Here is a 25,166-nt window from a genome sequence, read left to right as displayed (position 1 = left end):
TCCGCCCCCACGGAGCCGGTCCCCCCAGCCAAAGCCGCCTCTGGGAGCCCGCGCTTACGCTTTCCGGGCGGTGCGCGACGCGCTCGCTCCGCCCCGCCAGCCCCGCCCTCCGGCCCCCCTCTTCCCTCCCACAGGAGAGCCAGCGCGCACGAACTGGGGCATGCGGCGTCAGGGACGCGCGGGCACCTCATCCTTCCCACCTTCCTACACTGTTGCTACTTTTCGATGTGAGACATTCCAGCTTCTCATCCCCTTCCGTGAGTCCCTCCTTTCCTCATTAGAGACCCCATTCGCTCGACGGGCGGCCACCGGCGCAACAGCTTTCGCGCCCCAAGCAAGAAGGGCGCGTGCGCGCACGCGGGCGGACGCGGGCGCGCGGCCGTCAGGTCCTCGCGCTCCCTCCCCCTCCCGCTGCTGTATAACTTGACTGGCTTGGAGGAGGCGCCGCCGGAGTCGGAGGGCGGGGAGCTCGGAGGAGGGAGCTCGAGAGTTGTGGAGACTAGTGACTGGGAGAAGTCGCAGCCTGCTCCGGTCGGCTCCTTCCCGCTCCCCGTCTCTCTCTCTCTCTTAACACACCTACTCCGCCTTCCGCCCCAGCCTGCGCCCTCGCTCCTTTTCTCGCCCAGGGGCCCCTGCCAGTCACTCTCCGGGTTTCGGCGCGGCGGGGGCGCCCCGGGGGTGCCCTCGCCCTCCGGGTGCGGGCGGACGGGCGGCGGGCGGGATGTGGCGCCTGGTGCCCCCGAAGCTGGGCCGCCTGTCCCGCTCGCTGAAGCTGGCGGCGCTGGGCAGCCTGTTGGTGCTGATGGTGCTGCACTCGCCGTCGCTGCTCGCCTCTTGGCAGCGCAACGAGCTGGCCGACCGGCGCTTCCTGCAGCTCAATAAGTGCCCGGCGTGCTTCGGCACGAGCTGGTGCCGCCGCTTCCTCAACGGGCAGGTGGTGTTCGAGGCGTGGGGCCGCCTGCGCCTGCTGGACTTCCTCAACGTGAAGAACGTCTACTTCGCGCAGTACGGCGAGCCCCGTGAGGGCGGCCGCCGCCGAGTAGTCCTCAAGCGCCTCGGCTCGCAGCGCGAGCTGGCGCAGCTCGACCAGAGCATCTGCAAGCGGGCGACCGGCCGGCCCCGCTGCGACCTGCTCCAGGCCATGCCCCGCACCGAGTTCGCGCGCCTCAACGGCGACGTGCGGCTGCTCACGCCGGAGGCGGTGGAGGGCTGGTCCGACCTGGTGCACTGCCCCTCGCAGCGTCTGCTCGACCGCCTGGTGCGCCGCTACGCCGAGACCAAGGACTCGGGCAGCTTCCTGCTCCGCAACCTCAAGGACTCGGAGCGCATGCAGCTGCTGTTGACCCTGGCCTTCAACCCCGAGCCGCTGGTGCTACAGGTAGGCGCGGAGCCCGGCCGGGGGGCGTCCTGCCGGGAGGACCGCCCAGGGAACGGGAGTCCGGAGAAGCGGCCTCTCCCGCGCCCGTCCCCGGGTCAGGACCCGGTGCGGCGCGGCGAGGCGAGGAGGCGGGCGTGGGGAGGGGGCGGCGCTGGGCGGCCCCCTGGCGCTGTGAGGTATCGCGGAGGGCGACCCGGCTGCTGGAGAGTCTGCTCTTGTCAGCTGGGCGCGGGCGCATCTCGGGTCTGACTGCGGATCCTTCAACGCCAGAGGGAGCGCGTCTTGTACGCTCGCAAAATGTCTCTCCGCCGAGTTTCTTTCGGCTCTCCTCCCTGCCCTTCTGCTTTGATCCGCCGGGACTTGCGCTTCCGCGGCGCAGTGTGTTCACGAGCCCTTGGACCTTTCTTAGTTCTCCAGTGTTTCTGTACCGCGTTTGGTCTCGTCTTCAGCACCCCGCGCGGCTGGCCTCACTTCGGCCCCAAAGTCTGTCTTTGTTTTATTCCTTAGCTCACTCACCTGCCACATCATTGGGGCCGCCAATTTGGGGACAGACTGGGGAGGATGAGGAGGTCAGAGAATGGGGACCGGGGTCCGGGGTGGGGTCAGTCTGCGAGCCGTGCTGTGGGTGGGATTAGAAAGAGGAAAAAGTAAGGCCCGTTGGACTTGGGGCTGCGAGGCTTTAAGGCCAAGACGGACATTTTCATCCTGATCCTGTGACCTGCTCTATTCATGCGGTAATTTGGCTGCAGGAAGGTGAAATGTTAGGCCAGGGTTAGAAAACATGGAAAGGAGAGTCCTTTCTCTTCTAGCTGACTTATTGGTTCTCTCCTGACTTTATTTTGAAACCAAACGAGCCTTTTAGGGGAGTAGGTTGGGATCTTTTTACTGGTGGTGACAGCCAAAAAGAAAACAGAACCTCTCAAAACTGTGTTTACCTTGGGAAAAGTTGCTGAGTTTAGCCACATTCCCACTCGCCTTTAGTGCAGTGTCCTTGGTTAGTGGTTACAACTGTTGGGGTTTTGATCTAGCCCGATAACCGCAGGGAAAGTTACCTTGCTCATTTTCCATACCAGTTGTGCTGTATTTCAAATACAAAGGGAAAAAAACATGACGTAAGATTAATCACAAGTAATTTTGAATACTTCACGCCCTTTCGGCGCTGCTAAGAATGTCACCGATGGCTGGGGTTTTTTTTACAGGGTTGCATTTTTTTTAAATCTAAAGTGTATCAATAGGAATGTGCAGTATTCATTTATGTTGCTGGCTTTTCTCAAGTTCTCCGCTGCCCAACTTAACTAAGAGAAACCAGCGTCGTTTGATTGGTTCAGCCAAATAATTTTAACACAAAATAAAATACTTTGCCTCCAACAAAACCGTAGTAAATTTTAAGTCGTCCTAGGATGTAGGTAACGGGTCATTTGAAGTACACATTGTATATTAAGTGCTGCTCTCTTTAACAGTGAATGGTATATAAAACTGGTTAAACTTTCCTCGAAGAAATTACATTATTCGGTAGTTCCAAAACTAGTCAGCCTCTAAAGTTTAAGTCCATACTTAACGATACGTACATTTGATTTGAAAGTTTTTTTCCATTTAAGCTGCTTTTTCTCTTTGAGAAATAGATGTTTATGTTAGCAAGGTTAGTCCCTGGAGAAAGCTCTAGCAGTATGGTTTGCTTAGCAGATAGTCTCTCAAATTCTCTGGGACCCAAAAATTTAGTAAAGAGCTATCTTAGTAATACACATTTTCTGCAACTATAATAGTGGCTGCATATTGAAAGGTTTTTATCAGTTAATTCTATTTATGTTAGAACCAATATTTTAAGAACGTTGTATATGCAGTTTTACAAATGTATGGCATTTTAATATGAGAAACGTTGACAGTTGATTTGCACTAAGGTAAATCTGCTTTATTTGGGAAACTTACATGTTTTTGAAGCTTGAAGTTGTCTTGGTATTTTCAGTTTACTTTATAGTTGAGACAGTCAAGTGTATGTATATCTTGTTTTCTGATGAACTCTTTGCTTAAACTTTTTCTTCTGTTTTCATCTTTAGTGATAAAAAACTTTTTAAAAAATCAGTTATATTTTTGTAATTTAAGCTTACTTGACACAGTTGCAGTGAGCAGGTGGCTAGGCGGGTTATAGGATAAGAGTTTGTTTTCAGTATGTGAGGAAATATCTGTATCAACATTGTTGACTGTGATATTTGTAACTTGAAATTTTAATTTAGTTCTGTAGCTGTTTACATGCTGTGTGAAATATAAATTTGGGGTCTTTATTACCAGTCATTGGTATTTTTTTTTAAACTGTTGAACAAACAAGTAGAATAAGAAGACTTATTTTTAAATAAAAGATCTTCATAGAACTGCTACTTATTTTATGGAACCACTTAATCTTTGGTAAAAACTAATGAGTTAAGTATGAACAATATAATTAAAATTTGATGACAGTATAAAACCACTGAAGTGAAAGGAATCTCAAAATTCTTTGGTCAAGTACAAAGATTGTTATTCACTAAGTCACATCATGATGTTCATTACTTTTTGTTAGCTAGACAGATGTACACAATTTTAGTATTTATACAGGTTTCTGTGAAATTGTTAACAGCTGTTTATGGTAGTATTGGGATATTAATTGATAATGGTAGAAAAACGCAGATTTGGCTCTCTATATATTTTGGGGTTCATGTATTTTTAAAAAATATTTTTAAGGGTACAAGTGTATGTTTTACAGCTTGAAGAGGAACTTGCTTTTTTTTTGCTTTTCTGTTTTTTTTTTTTTCCAGGAGAGGGAGCTACTTATTGAATTTTTGGACAGTTGATAACAAACTAGATTTTTCTTACATTGCCCCCAGATTAACTGCTTGAGAGAAAAAGTCTTTTGGATTTAATTCATCAAACTATTCTTAAGAAAAGTTCCAATGTAGGAAACATGCTTCCAAAAATAAACATTTAAAAATCTTTTGATAAGGTACTAAAGAAAAAAACTGAAAAGTATATATTAATTTAACCCATTAAACATGCATTGTCTGATTTTAAGAAACAGTAGCAAACTGAAGTTTCTATTATGCCTTGAAAGGAGACATGAATGGTATTAAATGTCTGCAAGATATGTAATGGACATACCTTACCTACGTAAGGCTATACAGATTTGTAGTATAGATTTCCCAATATGAAACGATACAGAAATACAACTCTCTTCCCATTGTTAGATAGTTTTACTAGCCTTCAGCAGCTTATCTAATTCTAAGGAAAGTTGTTCTGCCTTAGAATTATCTTCTAAAAAAATTTTATAAGCATCAAGCAACAAGATAATGCTAGAATCTTTATTTTCTACTTTTTCTCTTCACATTTTTACTTCACCCAGAGGTATATTTTAATTACAAGTATGCTAATCTTACTGGAAAAAATTGTGGAGAGGAACTTTGTAATATTTGTATGGCATTTTTGGAATAGTCAGAAATTGAGGTGTTGAAGTATTTGGCAAGATTGCAGGATATTTTCTGTTATTGATAAAAATTTCTACCAGTATTTGTACTTACTTATCCTTGAATTTATAAAAATTGTGTGTATAAGGGAGAAAAATGCTGTCTGAATTTCCTGAGGCCCAAACTGTCTCTCTGGCGTTATGACTTGGAGATACTGAAGATGGTCTTGTTTATAGAAATAAGAAAGCTCTTGGTTGTTTGGGGCAAGGAGGTGGGAATTTGTCTTATTATATTTGTAGAACTTTGTCTTAAATTTTCTGAATCATGGTTTTAATGGGATTTCTTTAATATTTACAGTGTGTAACTATCATTGTTTAAGCTATAGATTTTAAACTTTTCATTTCTCTTCTTGTAAATGACATAATATATTGAAAGCATTTTATGTAGTGCCTCATGCATAGTAAGCGCTCAATAATTAGAGTGCTTAGATATTAAATAAGTAAGTGACTTAATTATCCAATGCATTTGATTAGTGGTTTTGAAGCTTGTTTGGAATATGAATCACCTTAAAAGTAGTTATGATTCTGAATATCAACCATATCTTTAATTACACTGATTTATTCCATTCCTCCATTACAAGATGAATTTTATAATTAAACTTTGAATGAATGTTAATGTTTTTGTCCTTAAAAATAATTTCTATAGGAAAAGAATGTACTTTTAAGATGCACTAAGATGCAGTTTTTGATGTAAACAAAAAATTATGGCCATTTGTCTAATTGTCTTACTTTGGACCATTTGATAAACTTTTTATGGGACTCCCTTTACTTAGCTATAAAGTGAGACTATTGGATTAAATTCTTTTCAGCCCCAACATCCTGTGACTCTCAAACTCTCGACTTGAGAAATTATTCTTCTTCTGAGCTTGACTTTAACTGGTGGGTTTAAGCTCTTATAAAAGGGGGCTGGGGGTTTTTGTACTTGATCCCTGCTATGGTTTGGAGGCCAGGATAGATAGTCCTGTTTCAAGCTTGTCTTTCTAGCCTCAAATTTTTACACACATGAAATCAGATTAAAACAAATCAAAATTCAAAACTCCCTTTAAAGGAAACAAATCTGGAGCTAAAGGTAGCTAACGGTCTTGTGGGGTATTAGCACCTAGAAAGGATGTTCCAGACTTTGTCACGGGAATTTCTTTTCAAGCAACAGTTTAAGGGGCTACCTCCTTCTCTCCTCTTGGCTGCTGCTGTAGTAACCACACTCCTGCACTCCCCGATTTAGGCTTCAGAGATGGTTCTGACTAGGTAGTTCTGAGTAGAGCACTTTTTATCTAATAAATGAATGAGCTTAAATCTAGAGGGTTTTTTTTTTTTCCTGTTTTTCTTTTTATCTGAGGTTTCATTGACACTTGATTGTGCTTCCTGACAAAGCAAACAAAAATAATAAAATCTGTGTAACTCAGGTCCAAAAAAGAAGGAGACTTTTATTTTGGAAAAATTATAGAAACAGACAATCACCCATAGGAAAGCACCACTTCCAGATCAGTGGAGCAAAATCATTTGACACCCTAGCCTATTTTCTGGATATGTTCATATCTTTTGACTATTATTAGTTCTGAGATCCTTTCTGTACTTTTGTCTAATCTTTGAACTATTTTCCCTCATATTTCCATTGCTTGCATCAGCACATATTCCTCACGTATGTTGGCGGGGGGTAGAAAGCTTACTTTTGGGGGATCTACTTTCTGGACATAGGTGGTCAGTTTCTCAGTGGCTCATCAGGCTGGTTTTTATTCTGATTTTCTGGCTTATGTCTCTGGTCTACGTCCTGTATTGCAGTTATTGCTGCTGACTCTTCACAGAATGCTGACACGTTTTCTTTCTTTACTTTTCACTCATTTTGTATATATTAAACTAAAACGGGCTTAGACTATAAGCCCTGCATTTTTCCTGTACATGCAATGAACTTTTAGTACATGGTCGTAAACTGTCTTGAGACTGTAAATTATTGGTGTAAGATGAGGATAGTTATTCATCCTGGTCATAGACCTTGAAAGGTTTTAAATTATGTAATCAAATTTTTTATCCAATTTTTATGTCTTTTTGTAGATTATAGGAGGAAGTTATCTGTAAAATACCAGGAAGCCCTTTGGACTTACATAGCCCTGGACTTAAGAGTCAGAAGAACTGCATTTTGTTTCCTCATTTGCTAAATAGTCTGTTATAAGGCATTTGGATTGAAACCTTCTTTCTAGGCAGCTACTAAGTAGCTTAGTTGTGTAGGAGGTAGGTGTATAAATGACTAATTACCGTTAATTATTATGCTATCATAATAAGCCCTACAGAAAAAAAGGATATTGTACACCCTGTCAGATGACTCATTTAGGGAGGGACATCTGGGTGTATCTTCATAAGAATGGATACCAGGGAAGATTTCACAGAGGAATTGAATTCTGAGGATAAATGGGATTTTGCCCGTAGATTTGGGAGGTGGGGGTTTGGGGGGGCCCAGGAGGTGTGGTGAGGACAGTATTGAGATAGCGTTCTGTACTACCACAAAGTTGTTGGGTGGCAATGAACAAGTCACTTAATGTTTCAGAGCCTGAGTTTTTAAATCAGTAAAATGGGAATGTTAATACTGATCGAAAGGATTATTTTAAAGGAGATAGGATTATTCAGATAATATACGCAAAATAGCCTTATTTGTGAAGTTTTTTACAGTATATTATTACTTTGCAAATCAGCTTATTCCATTTTTAGACATCTATAGTAAGCTTCCTTAGTACACTGTGTTGATATCTTAGAAATATGTAAATTTTACTCTTCCTGTGGCAAATGTTCAAATGTCACCACCCTTACATACACATACACACATCATAAATACCTATGTAGCTGCTGCTTCAGTCTATAGTTTTTCTGGAATAGTCATTAAAAGGGGGTTAGGGATTTGTCCCATATGATGAATAGAGTGAATATTGTACAAAACATGGTTTTTCGTAAGGATTCACTAATACAAAGCAAGTAGTTTAATTTTTCTCTGTAAATCATTATTAAGCTTAATAATTTTGTTTAGTACATTGATGAATGATAATTTTAAAACGACGTTAAGTCTGGGTTATTTCTAGACATTCTTAGACTCTGAGACAGAATGATAGAAGATTTATTATTTGAGGTAAGTTTGATGTTTCAGGGTCTTCATAATTTGCCTTAGTGCTCATTTGGAATTTTAACTATGAACTGAAAAGATCTGACAGGAATTCTGTAGCATTGCTCCGTAGTACTGGGAACTGACCTATATGCCCTTAGGATACAGTAAAGATGACACGCCAGGGCACAGTTTGTGCAGTCTTTGCTTTCTGGGGCATTAGATGTGGGCAGCAAATAGAGAACAAGGTCATCTTAGATTTTACATACTATGAAAAGAACAAAGCAGATTCCTATGATGGAGAATTGGATTGGGGATAGAATTTTAAATTTGGTGGTCAGAATTTAGTGACATTTTAGCTGAGGTGCTAATGATGAGAAAAAGCCAGTGGTGCAAAGTTCTGAGGGCAGAGTGTTTTTAAGCGAGAGGTATGACAAATTCAGAGGCCCCAACAGGATCAAGCATGGGAGTAGCAAAGCATGGTAGGACACAAGATCATAGAAGTAGGCAAGGTCCATATCCTGTATGGCCTTGGAAACATGCTTAATGAGTTTAGAATTTTGTTTTCAGAGCACTGGGAAACAGTAGAAGTATTTTTAGTAAGGCCTGATTTGTGTAGAATGGGTTAAAAGAAATAAGACAGGAATCAATCAGAAAGGCTTTTGCACTGGTTTGTAGGAGAAAGCTTGGTGGTTTGTATTAAGGTGCTTGCAGTTGAGCTTATGAAAAGCTGTTAGACCCAATATGTTTTGGAGAAATAGCTGACAGGACTTGATGATTGGGATTGGTTACAGTATGAGGGAAAGAGAAAAATAAGGTACCTCCAGGGTTTTTGGTCCGAGCAACTGTTGATGAGGAAGCCCAGAGAAGGAATGGCTGTTGGAGTAGGGGGAACCAAGAGTTTTGTTTTGGCTATGATAAAGTTAAGAAAACAGGAATACAAATCTAAAACCAGGCACCAAGTATTTAATGCAGAGATAGTATGTTCCTAGCAGGTATTTTGCTTTACATCTGAAGGGCTGTGTTAATTCAGTTAAAGGGAAGGGGGGATGTTAGTATTGTTCTATTGGCAGACTTTTTAAAGAAATCAGGTCTTGACTAAAGAAAGTAATGTAGGTTATTGGGTTCAAAAGAAGCTGCTTATATCTTTTTTTTTTCTTTATTTGACATTTTGTTTTACTGAAAGTAAATATTTGAGTATAGTGTTTCTAGGTATATCTTTCAACTTAGAAACATGGATCACGGTTGCTGGTTCTCATGAGGTAAGAAAGGGTCAGTTGAGACTAGTTAAATATTTATATATTTAAAATTTTACATTTAAAATTTGTGGCCAAGTGATTTTTTTTTTTTTCTGGTGTGGGAGAGCATTTCTTAAGCTACTCATTCTAAAAGGTGAGTTATTTCTGTTAAACTTGGTAGATTTTTTTGTTTTTGATGTGTTTTGACATTAGTTTCCAATTTTAGTTACAGCTCTTGGACATGATATTCAGTGAAATAACACAACCATGCTATTTTCAAGGCATTGCTTAATATTGTTGGAATTCTAGGTGGGTGGAAATGGCATTCAGAAAATTATTTAATGAAATAAATGGACCATATCCTGTGACTTGAAAATCTTGAGATTATTAAGATTCTACAGTATTTGCAATGGATTTTGGCCACTATTTGGCAGTATAAATTAAGAAGCTGAGGTCTTAGAGAAATTTTATCAAAAATTAGGTAACCATTAAATCATCCCAGTAATTTTAGTATATTTTCCCTCCAGACAGTTCACAAAACTGTGAACACATTAGTCTGTCACCAGTGCATTTGACTAATCTCTATGAACAGCTGTTACAACATGCGTTACTACAATGGGATTTTGTTCAAATTTTGGCTTTTAAAAATAATTTTGAAGCTCAAATTGAACCTTTAAGCATTTTCTATGCTTTTGATAATTTACTTTCTAAAAAGGTTCTCAAGTTTAAATTTGTGTGTACGTGTAGAAATGCCAGTTCTCTAGAAAACCTATTAACTAGATTTTAGATTTCATGTTTTGACTATTAATGGATTTTTTTCTTCAAGTCAGTGTCTTTTTACTAGGAATTTTCTCCTTTAAAAAAAAAAAGAGCCAGTCTTGTAACACATTTCCTTCTTAGGCGAACTGTAAAGTTATATTCCTTTTAATGGAATGTTGTGAGATAATACATGGCTATAAAATATTTTATGTTTTTTGTATGGAAGGAATTCGGATCTTTTAAACTTAGTATGCAAACTCTACTTTTGGTCATGTAAGGAGAGAAAAAGATAATAGAACACAAACTCTTTAGAGTTGACCTTAGTTTGTTCTATCAGTTTTTCTTATACATCCCATATCTCCTTTTTTAGGACTGTGTTCTGACATAATATAATAAAATGACCTAATTAATCTGGTAGGACAGTGTCTATTGATTAAAGGATATTGTGATATTGTAAAAACTTGTTTTTCGGAATGATGTTATATACCACGGGATATTGACTAACTCCAGTAAGTAAGCTGTTTCTGAATGTTAAGGCTTGGACACATACTACTTTGTTTTTTCATGGCATGTGGACCATGCTGAGGAGTTTGTGTTTCGTTCTGTAAGTCCCAACGTGATCTGACCCCTACCTCCCTCTCCAGACTCCATTACCTCAAGCAATTCCCTCCTCATTTCACTGCAGCTGCTTTGGACTTTTTTTCAGTTCTGAGAGGACAGTTTCTGGCTCTAACATATGCCTCCAACATTCTAAACCGCCTCATCCCCAGTCTACGTAATATTATACTCATCCTTTAGATCTCTCCCTAAGTAGCACTTCCTTAGAGAGGCTGCCCTTTACCACACCATCTAAAATAGGTCCCTACTCTTCTCTCTCAACATATTGTATACTCTTCTGTGATTTGCAACAAATTCCGTAATTTATTACTTATACATGTTTAATAATCGTCTTCCTAACTCAGGCTAAAAAGCCTTCCTTAGAGTAGGGACTATGTTTTATTTACAGCTCTTTACTTAGCATTTCATGATGGAGTTAGGCTAGATCTAGGATTTTTTAATTCAAGATTTGTATTTTTTCATTCTACAGTAACTGTCTCACTGCCTTTTACTCCAGCTGCTTGTAGTACTCAATGAAATGTGGGTTGACCTACAATCCCTTATCTGTAATTCCAAATTTAAAAATCTGAAGAAAAGTCGGTTTCGTCAAATTAAAAACAAACAAATGTGAAAACACGAGGTAATGTATTTGCTTTATCCCACTTAGGATGAATAAGCTTATAGTATTTTTGCAGTGTAATATGTTTTCTTGTGAGGTGCTACCCCAGACTCTCCTTGAGACGTTGCATAATATGAGTATGAAATATACGTACTGTCACCTTTCCAAAATCTGAAAACTTCTGAAACAGAGGGATATTGGATTGAGGGGTTGTATTAGCCTGAGTTCACCTCTTAACTACCTGTGTGACTTGAGGCAAATCACTTAAACTATGCTGATAAAGTTGAACTGTACTTACAACTCAGGTACCCTCCAAATCTAGAATTCTTAGATTTCACATCCCATTTATTGGTCACATAAAGTGTCGTGACATTTGGTTTTGATCAATAGATATGTGATAGTTAATGTCAGCATTTAGAACTTACTTTGTGGTGCTTACGTATTATAAATGAAAATCAAATTACAATGCTGTGTTTATACATATTACCAAGTTTTAAATTTTTTATATTTTTAGTGCTTGTGGACGCCCTATACATTTCTCATAGCATTGAGCCTTTTTAAAATTTGGTAACTAATTTATACATTCCTTTGTAAGTTAAAAACTACTAGAGGACAGTGAAGATAGATTTCTAGTTTAGTGGTTCTTGGCTGCGTTTGGAAGGTGTTCATTATTTGTAGATGCCTTTCAGTAGGCGGTTTGCAAACAAGCACCTCTATTGATGAATGTCTGGACTTATATAAATAGGAAGATTTAAATAGGAAGTATAAAGATGTTTTGGTAAGCAATTCCTTATGAAGCAGTAGTAAATTGTACATTTCATAGTTTTTTCTTTGATCTTACATTGCCCTGATGAATATGGAGCAAATATTATTCCAGTTTTACAGAGGAGGAGACTAAAGCTCTAAAAAGTTTTGGCTTTGCCACCATCACACAGCTAGTGTGATGCAGAGGTGAAGGTGGAACTCAAAAGCTAGACTTGTGATATCAAGTCCATTATTCTTTTCATATAATGTTTTACCCTTTAAATATAGAAATTTTACGAAATATTATGTACCTTAAAGAGTATAAAATATTTAAATTTTCTCTTTATTGATTATATATGTTTTATGTCACCTTCATTTTATTTTCTCATAAAATGAAGATGATCCTAATGGTTTTGTTTGTTTCCGAAGCCTTGGCTTTAAGCTAAAAGATACCTAGACATGATGATTTATCTTAGGTTTCATATTCACAGTACTTTTTATTATGTAAATTAACAGTGAAGGTATTTAATGTTGCTTTAAATCTTAGAGTTAAGCATGTTTGACGTGATACTTAAATTTCCATTTTTAATTTTTAAATTGGTAATAATGCTCTGTAGACTTTCTTTGGGTAGTCACCCACTCAATATAAAAAAAAACAGTAATAGAGTAGTAAATATATTGTTTTGTAACTATTATGTGCCTTTGTGTAATCTTAAACTAATAGTTATAAAAACTTCACATACTAAACTTTATGACATATACATTCAAGCCTGATGAAAAGCCCTGAACAGTTAATTGGAGTGCTCCAATCCAATTAGAATTTAAACCATTCCAGGTTTAAAGTCTCTTTCCTTCACATGAAAAGTGTTTGTACACATTTTTTCAGTAGTAAATAATCCTGTAAAATACACACATTTTCTTATACAGCTCAATATCAGAAAAAAACAACCCAATAAAAAAATGGACAGAAGATCTAAGTAGACATTTCTCCAAAGAAGACATACAGATGGTCAAAAGGCACATGGAAAGATGCTCAGCATCTCTAATAATTAGAGAAATGCAAATCAAAACTGTAATGAAGGGGCTTCCCTGGTGGCGCAGTGGTTGAGAGTCCGCCTGCCGATGCAGGGGATACGGGTCCGTGCCCCGGTCCGGGAAGATCCCACATGCCGCGGAGCAGCTGGGCCCGTGAGCCATGGCCGGTGAGCCTGCGCGTCCAGAGCCTGTGCTCCGCAACGGGAGAGGCCACAACAGTGAGAGGCCCGCGTACTGCAAAAAAAAAACCAAAAAACAACAAAAAACAACAAACCAAAAAAACTGTAATGAAGTACCACCTCCAGTCAGAATGACCATCATCAAAAAATCTGCAAACAATAAATGCTGGAGAAGGTGTGGAGGAAAGGGAACCCTCCTACACTGTTGATGGGAATGTAAATTGGTGCAGCCACTATGGAGAACAGTATGGAGGTTCTTTAAAAAACTAAAAGTAAGAGTTGCCATATGATCCTGCAATCCCACTCCTGGGCATATATCCAAAGAAAACCATAAATTCAAAGATACATGTACCCCAGTGTTCGTTGCAGCACTATTTACAATAGCTGAGATGTGGAAGCAACCTAAATGTCCACCAATAGATGAATGGGTAAAGAAGATGTATATATACACAGTGGAATATTACTCAGCCATAAAAAAGAATGAAATAATGCCATTTGCAGCAACATGGATGGACCTAGAGATTATCATACTAAGTGAAGTAAGCCAGACAGAAAGACAAATGTCATATTGATACTGCTTGTATGTGGCATCTTTAAAAAAAAAAAGATACAAATGAACTTATTTCCAAAACAGAAGGAGACTCACAGACTTCGAAAACAAACTTATGGTTACCAAAGGGGAAGTGGGGGAGGGATAAATTAGGGGGTTGGGATTAACATGTACACACTACTATATATAAAATAGATAACCAACAAGGACCTACTGTATAGCATTGGGAAATATGCTCAATATTTTGTAATAACCTATAAGGGAAAAAAATCTGAAAAAGGATATATATGTGTAACTGAATCACTGTGCTTTACAATTGAAACTAACACAATATTGTAAATCAACTATACTTCATTACAAAATAAAGTAAAAATAGAAATAAAAATGAAATACACGCATTTTATTTCAGGTTACTTTAAATTGTGTGCCTGTTGTGCTAGGCAGTTTGAAAATCTGATTTTAAGATTTTGTTTAAAGAAAAAAAATGTGGACCTCAGCAATATACTTCTTATCCTAGCTACTGTGTTTTGTGCACTGTGGGAGTTGGGTAGTCAGGAAGTCAGAAGTTGTGTTTCTTATTGCTTGATATATTTAATAAATCCAAGCAGTAACATCTTAAAGCTTGTCTCTCAAACTCTCCTTCATCATGGTAATTTGATTCTAAGCCAGAATTGTTTTAAATACAAATTATAAATATTTTGGCTTCCTTGAAGCATTTTCAATAGAATGCTCAATAGAATTGTGTTCTCATTAATGAAGTCTGACTATTTTGACTACACAATGAACATTCTTCTCATGAGCAAGTGATGTGAATTCATTTGTTAAAGTTCTTCCAAAAGATTAGGTAGCAAACTGTATGAAAGAATTGTAGTGCTCTTCTTAAAATGAGGTATAACAGGATTTCAGTTAACCTTGTCAGAAATTACTGTATGAATGTAAAGTTGCTCAGTATGACATTTGTTCATATATTTTATCGTCTTCCATGAGGGACTTGAGTAATGAAGTGTATATCTGACTGTTGTTTGCCAGTTGGAAAGCCTCCAAAAACAAGGAGGCATTTGTACATGTGCAGAGGTTGGCAGGGTTCCCTTTTCTCCTGTTGTCAAAGACCATTTTATTTTCACAAAGATATGTTTGTATCTGTTCTACAATATGGCATGTGAATAATATACCGATAGTGTATGGAGGAGTTTTTTCGTTTACTTTTTGCATGACAAAACTATGTAATCTCACATATTTACGTATTTTCAGTGCTTTCATTTATATGTCAGGTTTTATACATGAATACTTCTGGGAGATAGTTAAATCTTTTGTAATCATTTTGTCTAAATAAATTTTCAAGGTTGTGGAGGTATTTTAAGTTGGGAGGAAAGGTTGAAAATAACATGTGGTTAGCGGTTTTTGCACATCATGTTGGACATGAGCAATCTATCACTCTTCCCATTGCCCGCAAGAAATTGTAAAATCTCAGGTAATAAGATTAAAAATGTACTTTCCTGGGGCTTCCCTGGTGGCGCAGTGGTTGAGAGTCTGCCTGCCGATGCAGGGGACACGGGTTCGTGTCCTGGTCCGGGAAGATCCCACATGCCGCGGAGCGGCTGGGCCCGTGAGCCATGGCCGCTGAGCCTGCGCGTCTGGAGCCTGTGCTCCGCAGCGGGAGAGGCCACAACAGTGAGAGGCCTGTGTACCGCAAAAAAAAAAAAAAAAAAAAAGTACTTTCCTCTAATTATTAAAGAATCAGTAGATATCGTCTCTGAACAAAATTGAATCAATTCATTTATTATATTTAAAGATTCATACTATCATATCTAAATTTTTAATTTACATAATTAGTATTTTATCACAAAACTCCAGATCTTAAAACTTAAAAGAAAAAAAGGTATATGTACCAAGAACAAATACAGTTATGGTACATTGATAGTGTTGAAAGGAAACACAGATGAACATAGGTAATTATGGATGAAGTTTGGTTCTAAAAATCTTTTTTGTTTTAAAGTTGATAAAAGTTTTAATGTAAGGGTATTATTGAGTTTTGTCAATTTTATAAAAGCTCAGGGTAAAATTACTTACTTTTCTTGAGAGGCCCAAGAAAGGCCTCATCTCCAGCTCTTGTATGTAGATTGTTCAATTTTTAGCAATAGAAGTAGGCTACATTTATATTCTGTAGTGTTTTGCTTTGTTTCCCCTGAAGTTTGTGTAAACATCATCTTTATATAATTTCCTCCCCCAACTTAAGGAAAGGTACTAGACTGAAAAATGTCTCTTAAAAAACACCTCTGGTCATGTGATCTTCCAAAAAGTTGTTTAAAACAATACTTCTCACCCTTTTGCACTCCATTGCTCATCTTGTAGTTGGGTGTTTTAGCTTTGGAGAGTGAGTACCTTAGAATAAGCCTGCCATTTTACTTAGGTTGAAAATGACTTGTTCATGATCCTGGAAGATTTTTGTTTTAGGATGTTAATCTTCCTAGTAGTTATAAAATCCATTAGAAAATCTTGCCAAGATTAGGGGAATAAATAATTTTGAAGTTGGGTTTAAGGTGAATAGACAATGTGATGGCATTGGAAAGGGAAGCAAGATTAACTTGGGACCAGAAGTACTTGGAGTAGAGATTGCATTGGTAGGTTATCAGATTGCTCTTTACCAACCTTTGGGTATAGATAGAAGATACTTCCCAAGAATCCTTCTTGAATTCCACCCCTGCTTTCCTCTGGACTAGATAAGACCCCTATTAAAGACTTTCTTAGGATCTGCACCACCTTTTAGTAACTAACACTTATCACACTCATAATTATTTGTTTGGTATATGTCTTCTAAAATTTTTATTTTAGAGACTGTGTAGTTCACTCTTGCAGCATAACACAGTGCCTGGTGCCTGGTAAACACTTGCAGGTTAATAGGCCTACAGTCCTATTCATTCAGAAGAAAGGACTGGTTGATTGTACTTACAGGAGTCAAAAAGATGAAGGAAAGCATACATACTTTTAGATCTGGTAATAAAGAAGCTGTCTTGTGTCTTGTTGATCAATTTCATTCTGAGATTTTGATAAGAAAGATTTCTTTATTTTAGCTTTATAATGTAATCTATTAACATTTCACGTCCATGGTAACGGTATGAGTTAAAGAAGAAATAAAGTTACTCACAGACGTTGAGAACAGACATGTGGTTGCCAAGGGGAAGGGAAGGAGTTGGGGAGAGATGGACTGGGAGTTTGGGGTTAGCAGATGCAAACTATTACATATAGAATGGATAAACAACAAGATCATACTGTATGGCACAGGGAACTATATTCAGTATCCTAAGATAAACCATAATGGAAAAGAATATTTAAAAAAAGAATGTGTATATATGTATAACTGAATGTAAATCAACTATACTTCAAGAAAGAAAGAAAGAAGAAACAAGTTGATCTCTATTGAACTATTGAATATAAAAAGAAAATCCAAGCTCATGCCTAGTAGAAATCCCTACGGAGGATCTGGGGTAGACCTAGGATATCTTCATCAGAATCTCTTATAATAAGATAATTCTTTTGTAGAGTTTTCCATCTGATGAAGGTTGGCCATTTGCAAAATATCTTGGAGCTTGTGGAAGAATGGTGGCTGTAAATTATGTTGGAGAAGAACTGTGGAGTTACTTCAATGCACCATGGGAGAAACGAGTTGACCTCGCTTGGCAATTAATGGAAATAGCAGAGCAGCTGACAAACAATGACTTTGAATTTGCACTCTACCTCCTGGACGTCAGCTTTGACAATTTTGCAGTTGGTCCTAGAGATGGGAAGGTGATCATTGTGGATGCTGAAAATGTTTTGGTTGCTGACAAAAGGTTAATTAGACAAAGTAAGTATTATAACTTTTAGATTTTCTCTGTCAAAATAATGTTTACATTTATGTGAAGCAAACTTTTAATTTCCTCTTGAGAGGGCAACCTTGCATCTTTCTTTGTTTTATTTGACCAGTATCAGTAAACAAATACTGATTTATTATACTTACGCTTGTACTCTTAGTCACAGTTTGTCCGTATTTAGAAAATATCCTTCAGGTTCAAATGGATGCACATGTACTCTGTGTGTGTGTGTGTGTGTGTGTGTGTGTGTGTGTGTGTGTACACATGTCTTTTTCATACTGTCTGCTTTATGCTGTGGTTTAGGATCTAATGCAGAATTAAGTTTTTATATAGTTAAAGGCTACCAGAGAGACTGTACTGCTTTCGTGGAGTCCATATTTTTCTGTGGAATCTCATACAGTGATATTCTGTGTTTCATTGTTCTGTGAGGTGCCTTCAGTGATTTTTTTTTCTTTTTAACCATTTAGATGATTCCTAGCACTGCAGATCTCTAACTTTGGTTTGACATTATTATGTCTCATCCAAAACTTTGCTCACCATTTATTTATGAGCTCTTCAAAGGATAGGTGGGCAGAATGGCTGAAGTGTTTTGAAAATTAAGTGTCATAGGAATTTTAAAGTTTCAGGGACAAAGCTTGTAGTTCTATAACTAACGTACTTAGTAAAAAAAAAGTCCCGAAGGGTTGTTATTCCATGGTGAAGGTGTTGTATTAATCCCCTCGTGTCATATGGGTGTCTGTTCATGAAGAGACCAAAAATTTGTGGCACCTACGGAATGCAGTGAATGTAACAGCAGTCTATTAGGTTTATACTTTTCACGTCAGCTTGATCTTGTTAAATACTTTATTTTTCTCAATGCCTTGATCTGATTCCATACTCACCAAACTACTTTCTGATTATTTCTTGACCTGCCATGTAGATCCTTTCATGGGGAGTGGATGCCATGCTCTAGAGTGCTTCATTTCTTACTTATCTCTTCCTACATTTGTGAATGTTGTAGCAGCTTACACCATGCTTTTCTTTTTCAAAGTGTACAATTCAGTGATTTTATTATAGTCAGAGTTGTGCAACTTGCCTAAACTTTAAAACACTTTTATTTCAGTATTCGTAAAAATAATATTTTTGTAATGTTTTTTTCTTTTTAATGTGGGCATTCCTGGAATACATGTTACAGTTTTGTACCAACTAATTCCTGACCTTGAATGAATACAATATAGCTTCTGTATTCTTGCATTTCATACAGTGAGCTTTGCTCCAGTGCTACTTTAGCTCTGGCTAATTCTTTTCAAATGTCTCATGGTAGGGCTGTCTAAATAGACACTTTGCAAAAGGCCATATTTAGTTATTCACCCTCTTTTCTGAACTCTTGTAAATGACCTTTGCAGGAAAATTGTGATTTTGTTGTGGCAACTCCCTCAATGTCCTTCCCTTTATCATCTAAACTAGTAAAAACAATACACATTCATTTTTTTCAAAAAGAATAGATCCTTCCTTGAGAAATTGTTGCATCAGATATATTCTTCAACTTTCCACCCTCCTCCTTAAAATCCAATTTTTCTTACCTTCCCCAAAACAAGTATGCATAAGATTCTTTTCTGCTTTTCCAGCATTTTTAAAAGTACTGCTTACTGCTTGTCTCTGCTTCCTCAGCCTCCATTCATTTCTCAACCCATTAAACCTGACTTAGAAGACTGCATTACCATCTGCAACCACCCAATTGGCAAATTCGTGAAGTGACTGATTAGTAACAACTTTCTGAAATTCTTTCCTCCTTTGGTTTCCTTCTATTCAGGTAGTTCCTGTTTTAAAACATAAATCTGATCTTAGCACTCCTTTGCTTAATGCTTTTAATGACTTTCCTTGGTTCTTCGAGTAAAATTCGAACTCCTTACCAGAGAATAATCTGTGTGACTTGGAGCTGTTCTGCTTCATTTTTAACATCCCTCCACTGCCCTTAATGCTTCAGCTACAGTGGCCTTTTAGTTTCTTGAATGAACCTTTCCACTGAATAGCTCACAGCTACTTTATATTACTCTGTATTTATGTATAAAATATTAACATTATGTTAATAGTGTCTATCTTGTCATCTAGTTAGAACCTCATACTTTACTCATACACTTCCCTGTTAATTTTTGCCTCAAATGTTTCTACAATCTGGCTTTTTTTCCTGGACCATCTTAGTCCCTCCAGTCTTCAGCCCAGATTTACATTTCTATTAGACAAATCATGGTCATGACCATCCAAGGTACAAACTATTTTCTAGCCTTATCTGTACCTCCTCCCCAGTTATCTGTCTCATGCTCTAGCCACAGTGAATTTACTGTTTCCTGAGCCAGCCAGACCAATCCCTTAAATCCATGCCTTCGTACATACTGTACCCTGGGCCTAGCATGCTGTTTTCCCTCTTTGCTTTCAGACTTGCTTATCTTTCAAGACCTAAATCAGTTGTTCTCCTCTGTGCAGCTTTCTGCAGCCCCAGGCACAGGTACTGCTTCCTCTGTACTCAGGTCGCACTGTCATACTTCTGTGTGGCACTTTCTCTGTATCATGGAGAGTCTCACTCTACACTGAATGAACCTTTTAGTAGCAGGGACCTTGTCTGATCCTTCCGCCTGGCATTGGTGGACTCCTAATAAACGTTTGTGTATAAATTAATATATTTAAGTGTTTAATGTTATACAATTTTAAGAACAAATACTGTGTTAATTAGTCAAATGTTACATTTTGGGAAAAAATGAAAACTCTCTTAAAATGTATTTTTCTCTTTCTCCTTTTCACAGATAAACCTGAAAACTGGGATGTGTGGTATGAAAGCAAATTTGATGACTGTGATAAGGAAGCTTGCTTATCATTTTCAAAAGAAATTCTTTGTGCTCGTGCCACTGTGGACCACAATTACTATGCTGTCTGTCAGAACCTCTTATCCAGACATGCCACCTGGCGTGGCGCCTCTGGAGGACTGCTTCATGATCCACCAAGTGAAATTGCCAAAGATGGCCGACTAGAGGCCTTGCTGGACGAGTGCGCCAACCCAAAGAAGCGCTATGGCAGATTCCAGGCTGCAAAAGAACTGCGTGAATATCTAGCACAATTAAGTAACAATGTGAGGTAGTCTATGGTGAACTTTTCTTTGCTTTTCATTTAAATAGCACTGGCTAAAACGAAACCACCACCAAAAATTATCTGGAAAAATGAAATTTGGAAGTAATACATTCAGAGGATGATAAACTTGCACTGATAGGTCTTAATGTTAACAACATCCATCAAAGTAAGACATAATTTCAAAAAAATCACATGATGCTTCTGCAAATAAGTTTGTTCTTAACACTTTGGAGGCTTGAGCTATCGTTAACTGCTTTACCCCCTGAATGCCTGACTGGATTAATGAGTATTGTTAAGCTATTGGAAATGAGTCTGATAGTTATATTGGCTTGTGTATCAAAGGGTACTTGGTACTTGACTTAGTTTGCATTATGATCATGATTTTGTGAATCTCTTGTATTTACTTTGAATGTCAAGTTAGATTGGCCTGTTTTATAGGCTACTTTTTCCTTCTGATGTGTAGGTTTGGTTTTTTTTCCCCGTTTTTATGTTTTTAATTAAATTTTACACATTCAGGTTACTGTAGGTATTCATTTACATCTGGGCTAGTTTTCATTCAGTGCTGTAAGGTACACATTTACCGTTAGGGCAGGATTCCCAGGTTTACTGTTTTTTCAGAAAGCTGGATATTTTATTATGTAAATACATTTCTTCCCACTTTCTGTGGTTTCACCATTGCATGAGATCATTTAAGGTTGTTTAACAGTTACATCCCTCTATGCCAATAAATTGTAAGTGTACACTAAACATGAACTTTGGCATATGTTGCAAAATGTCATTTTTGTCCCTTAAGAGGCTTTAAGAGTATACTAGCAATCTATACCTTGATGTTAATTTGATTGAGGGGAAAAAAAAATAGTATTTTTTAAATGCTAACTATTCCAGGATAGTAATGCATATGCCAAAGAACTACTAGACCTAGTCCTATGGTTAGATTTTAAAATTGGTCACCTACCTATTTTTACTATCCTACTTCCAGTACTTCAACTCTGTCATTATTAAATTCATATCTTCCTGATTATTCATTGAAAAGGTAAGCTACTGCTTCCAAACGTATGTAACTTAAAGATGTTGTACCTTTTATTCATTGGTAGTTTTGCAAAAGTCAACGTGGTAGTCACTGTTTGAGTTTAATATGGCATCATAACTTTTTATTTATTGATGGACTAATAATTCTTACTATAAAGCAGACAGGTTTAGCCAGTCTGTCCAACTTGATCTTCATTACCCAATTGTTAACCATAAAAAACATCAAATTTAAGTATATGGATAAAAGTTAAACGTGTGAGATTTCTGTGGGCTGTTTTTTAAAGTTACAATATATATATAAATTGGCTATCGCTAACATAGGTGATATTTTTCTGTTTGAAATTACAGCTTTTGTTTACCGCAAAGTTTGGTGTAGTGTGCAGTATTTAGTTCTAGACTGACCTTATTCTAATCAGAAAGTGATTAAAATGTGCACAACCAAAGCCAAGTTTTTCTTTTCCTTTTCATTCATTCAGCAACTATTTATTGAGCATCAGCTCTGTGCCAGGTACATTACTAGCTGCTACACGCTGTCTGAACATGACATATGGTTAAGTAACTTTAAAATGATTATCAAAGATTTTAATGTGGGTATTTCTTAAGTTGAAAGAGCTTTCATTAAATTGGGATGATGCTTTCATGTTATTTTACTGTTATGATGGAAGTTCTACCTGTACCATCTACAACTGGGTTGCTACAAAAAGAGCGGGAGGAAATCAATAAAGGTAATCCCAGTTTAAAAACTGGAAGAAGGGTAAGATCTCTTCGTTATAAAGTTAATTTTTATACATCAGTATAAAAATTACGTGTATCAGCTAGCCCTCAAAGAAATATTTAAGTGCTGGAAATTTTACTAAGCTGACTTTTTCCAACTTTGGAAAACTTTTGAGGGGAGTAGGTAAAATTACTTGTCAAACATTGGCCTCTTACTCAAAACTTCAAATAAAATACGCATTTTCAAAATGGAGCACCTTTTGTATTTGATAAGTATTCATTACAAACCTTAGAATGCCAGTCATTAGAGGAGTTGTCTTTCTGTGGTTTAGCAGACATTTATCTTACTTTTTGGAAGAGTGATTGTGATTGCAGAACAGGAAGTGAGAAAACACTGCCAGCAGTGATTGCAACTTGAGGTAGTTTTTTATAACTACCATTTCCCCCACGAGATTACGTGTAATTTCTTTTATCTTTGGAAAAGTGAGGAGAAGATAGTAAAAGAATTAGGAATTTAAAATTACAGGGAAAAATATGTATGTGAAAAGCAATAAATATTTTGTTCACTTTGCTATCAAGATGTTCACTATCAGATATTTATTATACAGCAGCAATTTATATTTTTAATCATTGCCCATTAATAGACGCAGTAAAATATTTTTGAATCAGACATTTGGGGTTTGTATGTGCATTAAAATTGTCTTTTGTACTGTAAGTTACTGCTTAATTTGAATATTTTATCAGAACTGTCTCCCTGTGCCTTTATAATATAAAGTTGTTTTTACAACTTTTAATGATCTTAATAAAGAATACTTTAAGAATCACACTTTTCAGACTATCTCTTAACTTCAAATATACAGCTTTTTCTTGAATGGAAAGTGGGGTTATATAGATAAGTTTTTTTTTTTCTCTTGCATATATTTTGATGTAATTTTCAGAAACTATCTGATTGGGTGTGATCCGAACTTAAGGTGTGTTTGTTTTCTTCTGTTTTTCTGTAGTAGTTGGTGACTTTTAAAACTTTTACTACTAAAATGGGATAGAGAACTTCATTATGGAATTTTTCAGATGTATACAAGAGAATAATATAATGAACAATAATAAACTGTGGTTATACTAATTTCAAAAGTTAGCAACTGGTGGTCAGACTTGTTTCATCTGTACCCCAGGCTACTTGGTCCAGCTTATTTTGCGAGAGATACCATTTGATTCAGCCGTGCACATTAGGCATTTTCTTCTCCAACAAAAATTTCACATCTAAAAACTTAATACCTCAATATTGCCAAAGCAAGAGAGCTTTCAGAAACTCAAAGATGTTTTCTCAGAAGCTCAAGATCCAACTGCAGGGACTTTAAACCACTGGCGATATATACGGAGTAATATGATGATAAATAAGGATAATAACTGAAATGCAATGAAATTCATTAAATATGTAACCTATGCATTCAAAATGATAAACGTGAACAAAAATGAAAGAAAACAACTCAGTTACCTTTGGAAGGATGTTGAGGAATTATTCTGAAAACTGGAAACCTGGAGAGAAAGAAGCATTTATCCTGCCTTACCCCAGGATAATCAAATAACTGAAGGGAAGAATTTGTAGAATTATTCTAGTTAGTATGCAGAAGGAGTATTGTTAGAATATCACCATTTTAAATTCCTAATGAATTGGCAAGAGCTAGGCAATGCACATCGGTGGCAGCTGAAGCTATTAATTGAAAAGCTGATGAGGAACTTTGGATGAATGGATCTGAATGGCAGAACCTGATGAACTCATTGGTTAATCTTAATGATGTGTCTTCTAATACAGCTCAATGAAAAAGTACCCAGCACCACCTATGAAGTATCCTGACAGGGAAAAAAAAAAAAAAAGCCTGAATCTCATCAAGCCCCTAGATCTACCCATTAATGGGAAAAACACAGCACAAAAGAACATGTTACAGAACACCATGGGAATACAATCAACAAAATCCAGAACACAGGGAATTCTACAGGATAAATGACTTGGCTTTGTTTAACAAATTGCAAGGAAAAGGAGGGGGACACTATACATTAAAAGAAACTTTAGTAACAGATAAAGTCAATGCAAATGTCACCTTTGTATCCTGATTTGAACAAATCTACTTTAAAACCAAGTGGAAACAGAAATTTGAACAGCTAAACAAAAAGGTGGATGTCTTGAGTAACCTCATCTACTTTAATTTTGCACTTGCCTTAATATGTGGAAAAACCATAAAACTACCTATACTAAGTCTAAATTTGTCTAAATTTGTCTATATGTCTAAATTTTGGATAAAGACGTTTTAGGATTTTTTTTAAAAGTTATTTGCCCACGGTCACAAAAATAGGTAGTGGCAGACCTGGGGCTCAACATTGATTTTCTGGTTGACTTCTACACTCTTTTTCCTATACCATGTGGCAACTTTTAAGAACCAGAAGCATATAGTTGAGGACAAGAGCATATGAATATAATTGCATAAAACATTTACATCCATATCCTCAATTTTTAATAAATTAGTGGAGGGGAAGATTTGTGAGGGCAAGAAGTAGAAAAATCCCAATTAAGATACAAGGTAGGGGAGTGGGAAGGGTAAGCTGGGACAAAGAGAGTGGCATTGACATATATACACTACCAAACGTAAAATAGATAGCTAGTGGGAAGCAGCCACATAGCACAGGGAGATCAGCCTGGTGCTTTGTGACCACCTAGAGGGGTGGGATAGGGAGGGTGGGAGGGAGACGCAAGAGAGAAGACATATGGGGATATATGTATATGTATAACTGATTAACTTTGTTATA

The 25,166-nt window shown here is 37.7% G+C and overlaps 1 protein-coding gene across 2 annotated transcripts; it reads left to right on the top strand.

The window, feature by feature from the left end:
- Nucleotides 1-19: 19 nt before the first annotated feature.
- On the top strand, nt 20-23,203 carry DIPK2A (divergent protein kinase domain 2A). Of its 2 annotated transcripts, none has more exons than XM_007120733.4 (3): nt 20-1,378; nt 17,212-17,515; nt 20,303-23,203. In XM_007120733.4, exons 1-3 carry the CDS (start codon nt 722-724, stop codon nt 20,632-20,634), a joined length of 1,293 nt encoding a protein of 430 aa, XP_007120795.1. In that variant the 5' UTR covers nt 20-721; the 3' UTR covers nt 20,635-23,203. The 2 variants fall into 2 exon arrangements, with proteins under 2 accessions (XP_007120795.1, XP_028344786.1); XM_028488985.2 differs by having other exon boundaries at nt 189-257; nt 20,303-23,200.
- The last annotated feature ends 1,963 nt before the right edge of the window (nt 23,204-25,166 follow it).

This window comes from Physeter macrocephalus, chromosome 1 (assembly GCF_002837175.3).
Source record: "Physeter macrocephalus isolate SW-GA chromosome 1, ASM283717v5, whole genome shotgun sequence".
NCBI lineage: Eukaryota > Metazoa > Chordata > Mammalia > Artiodactyla > Physeteridae > Physeter > Physeter macrocephalus.
The sequence above is the reverse complement of the archived record's forward strand: the minus strand, read 5'-3'. Positions and strand labels throughout refer to the sequence as shown.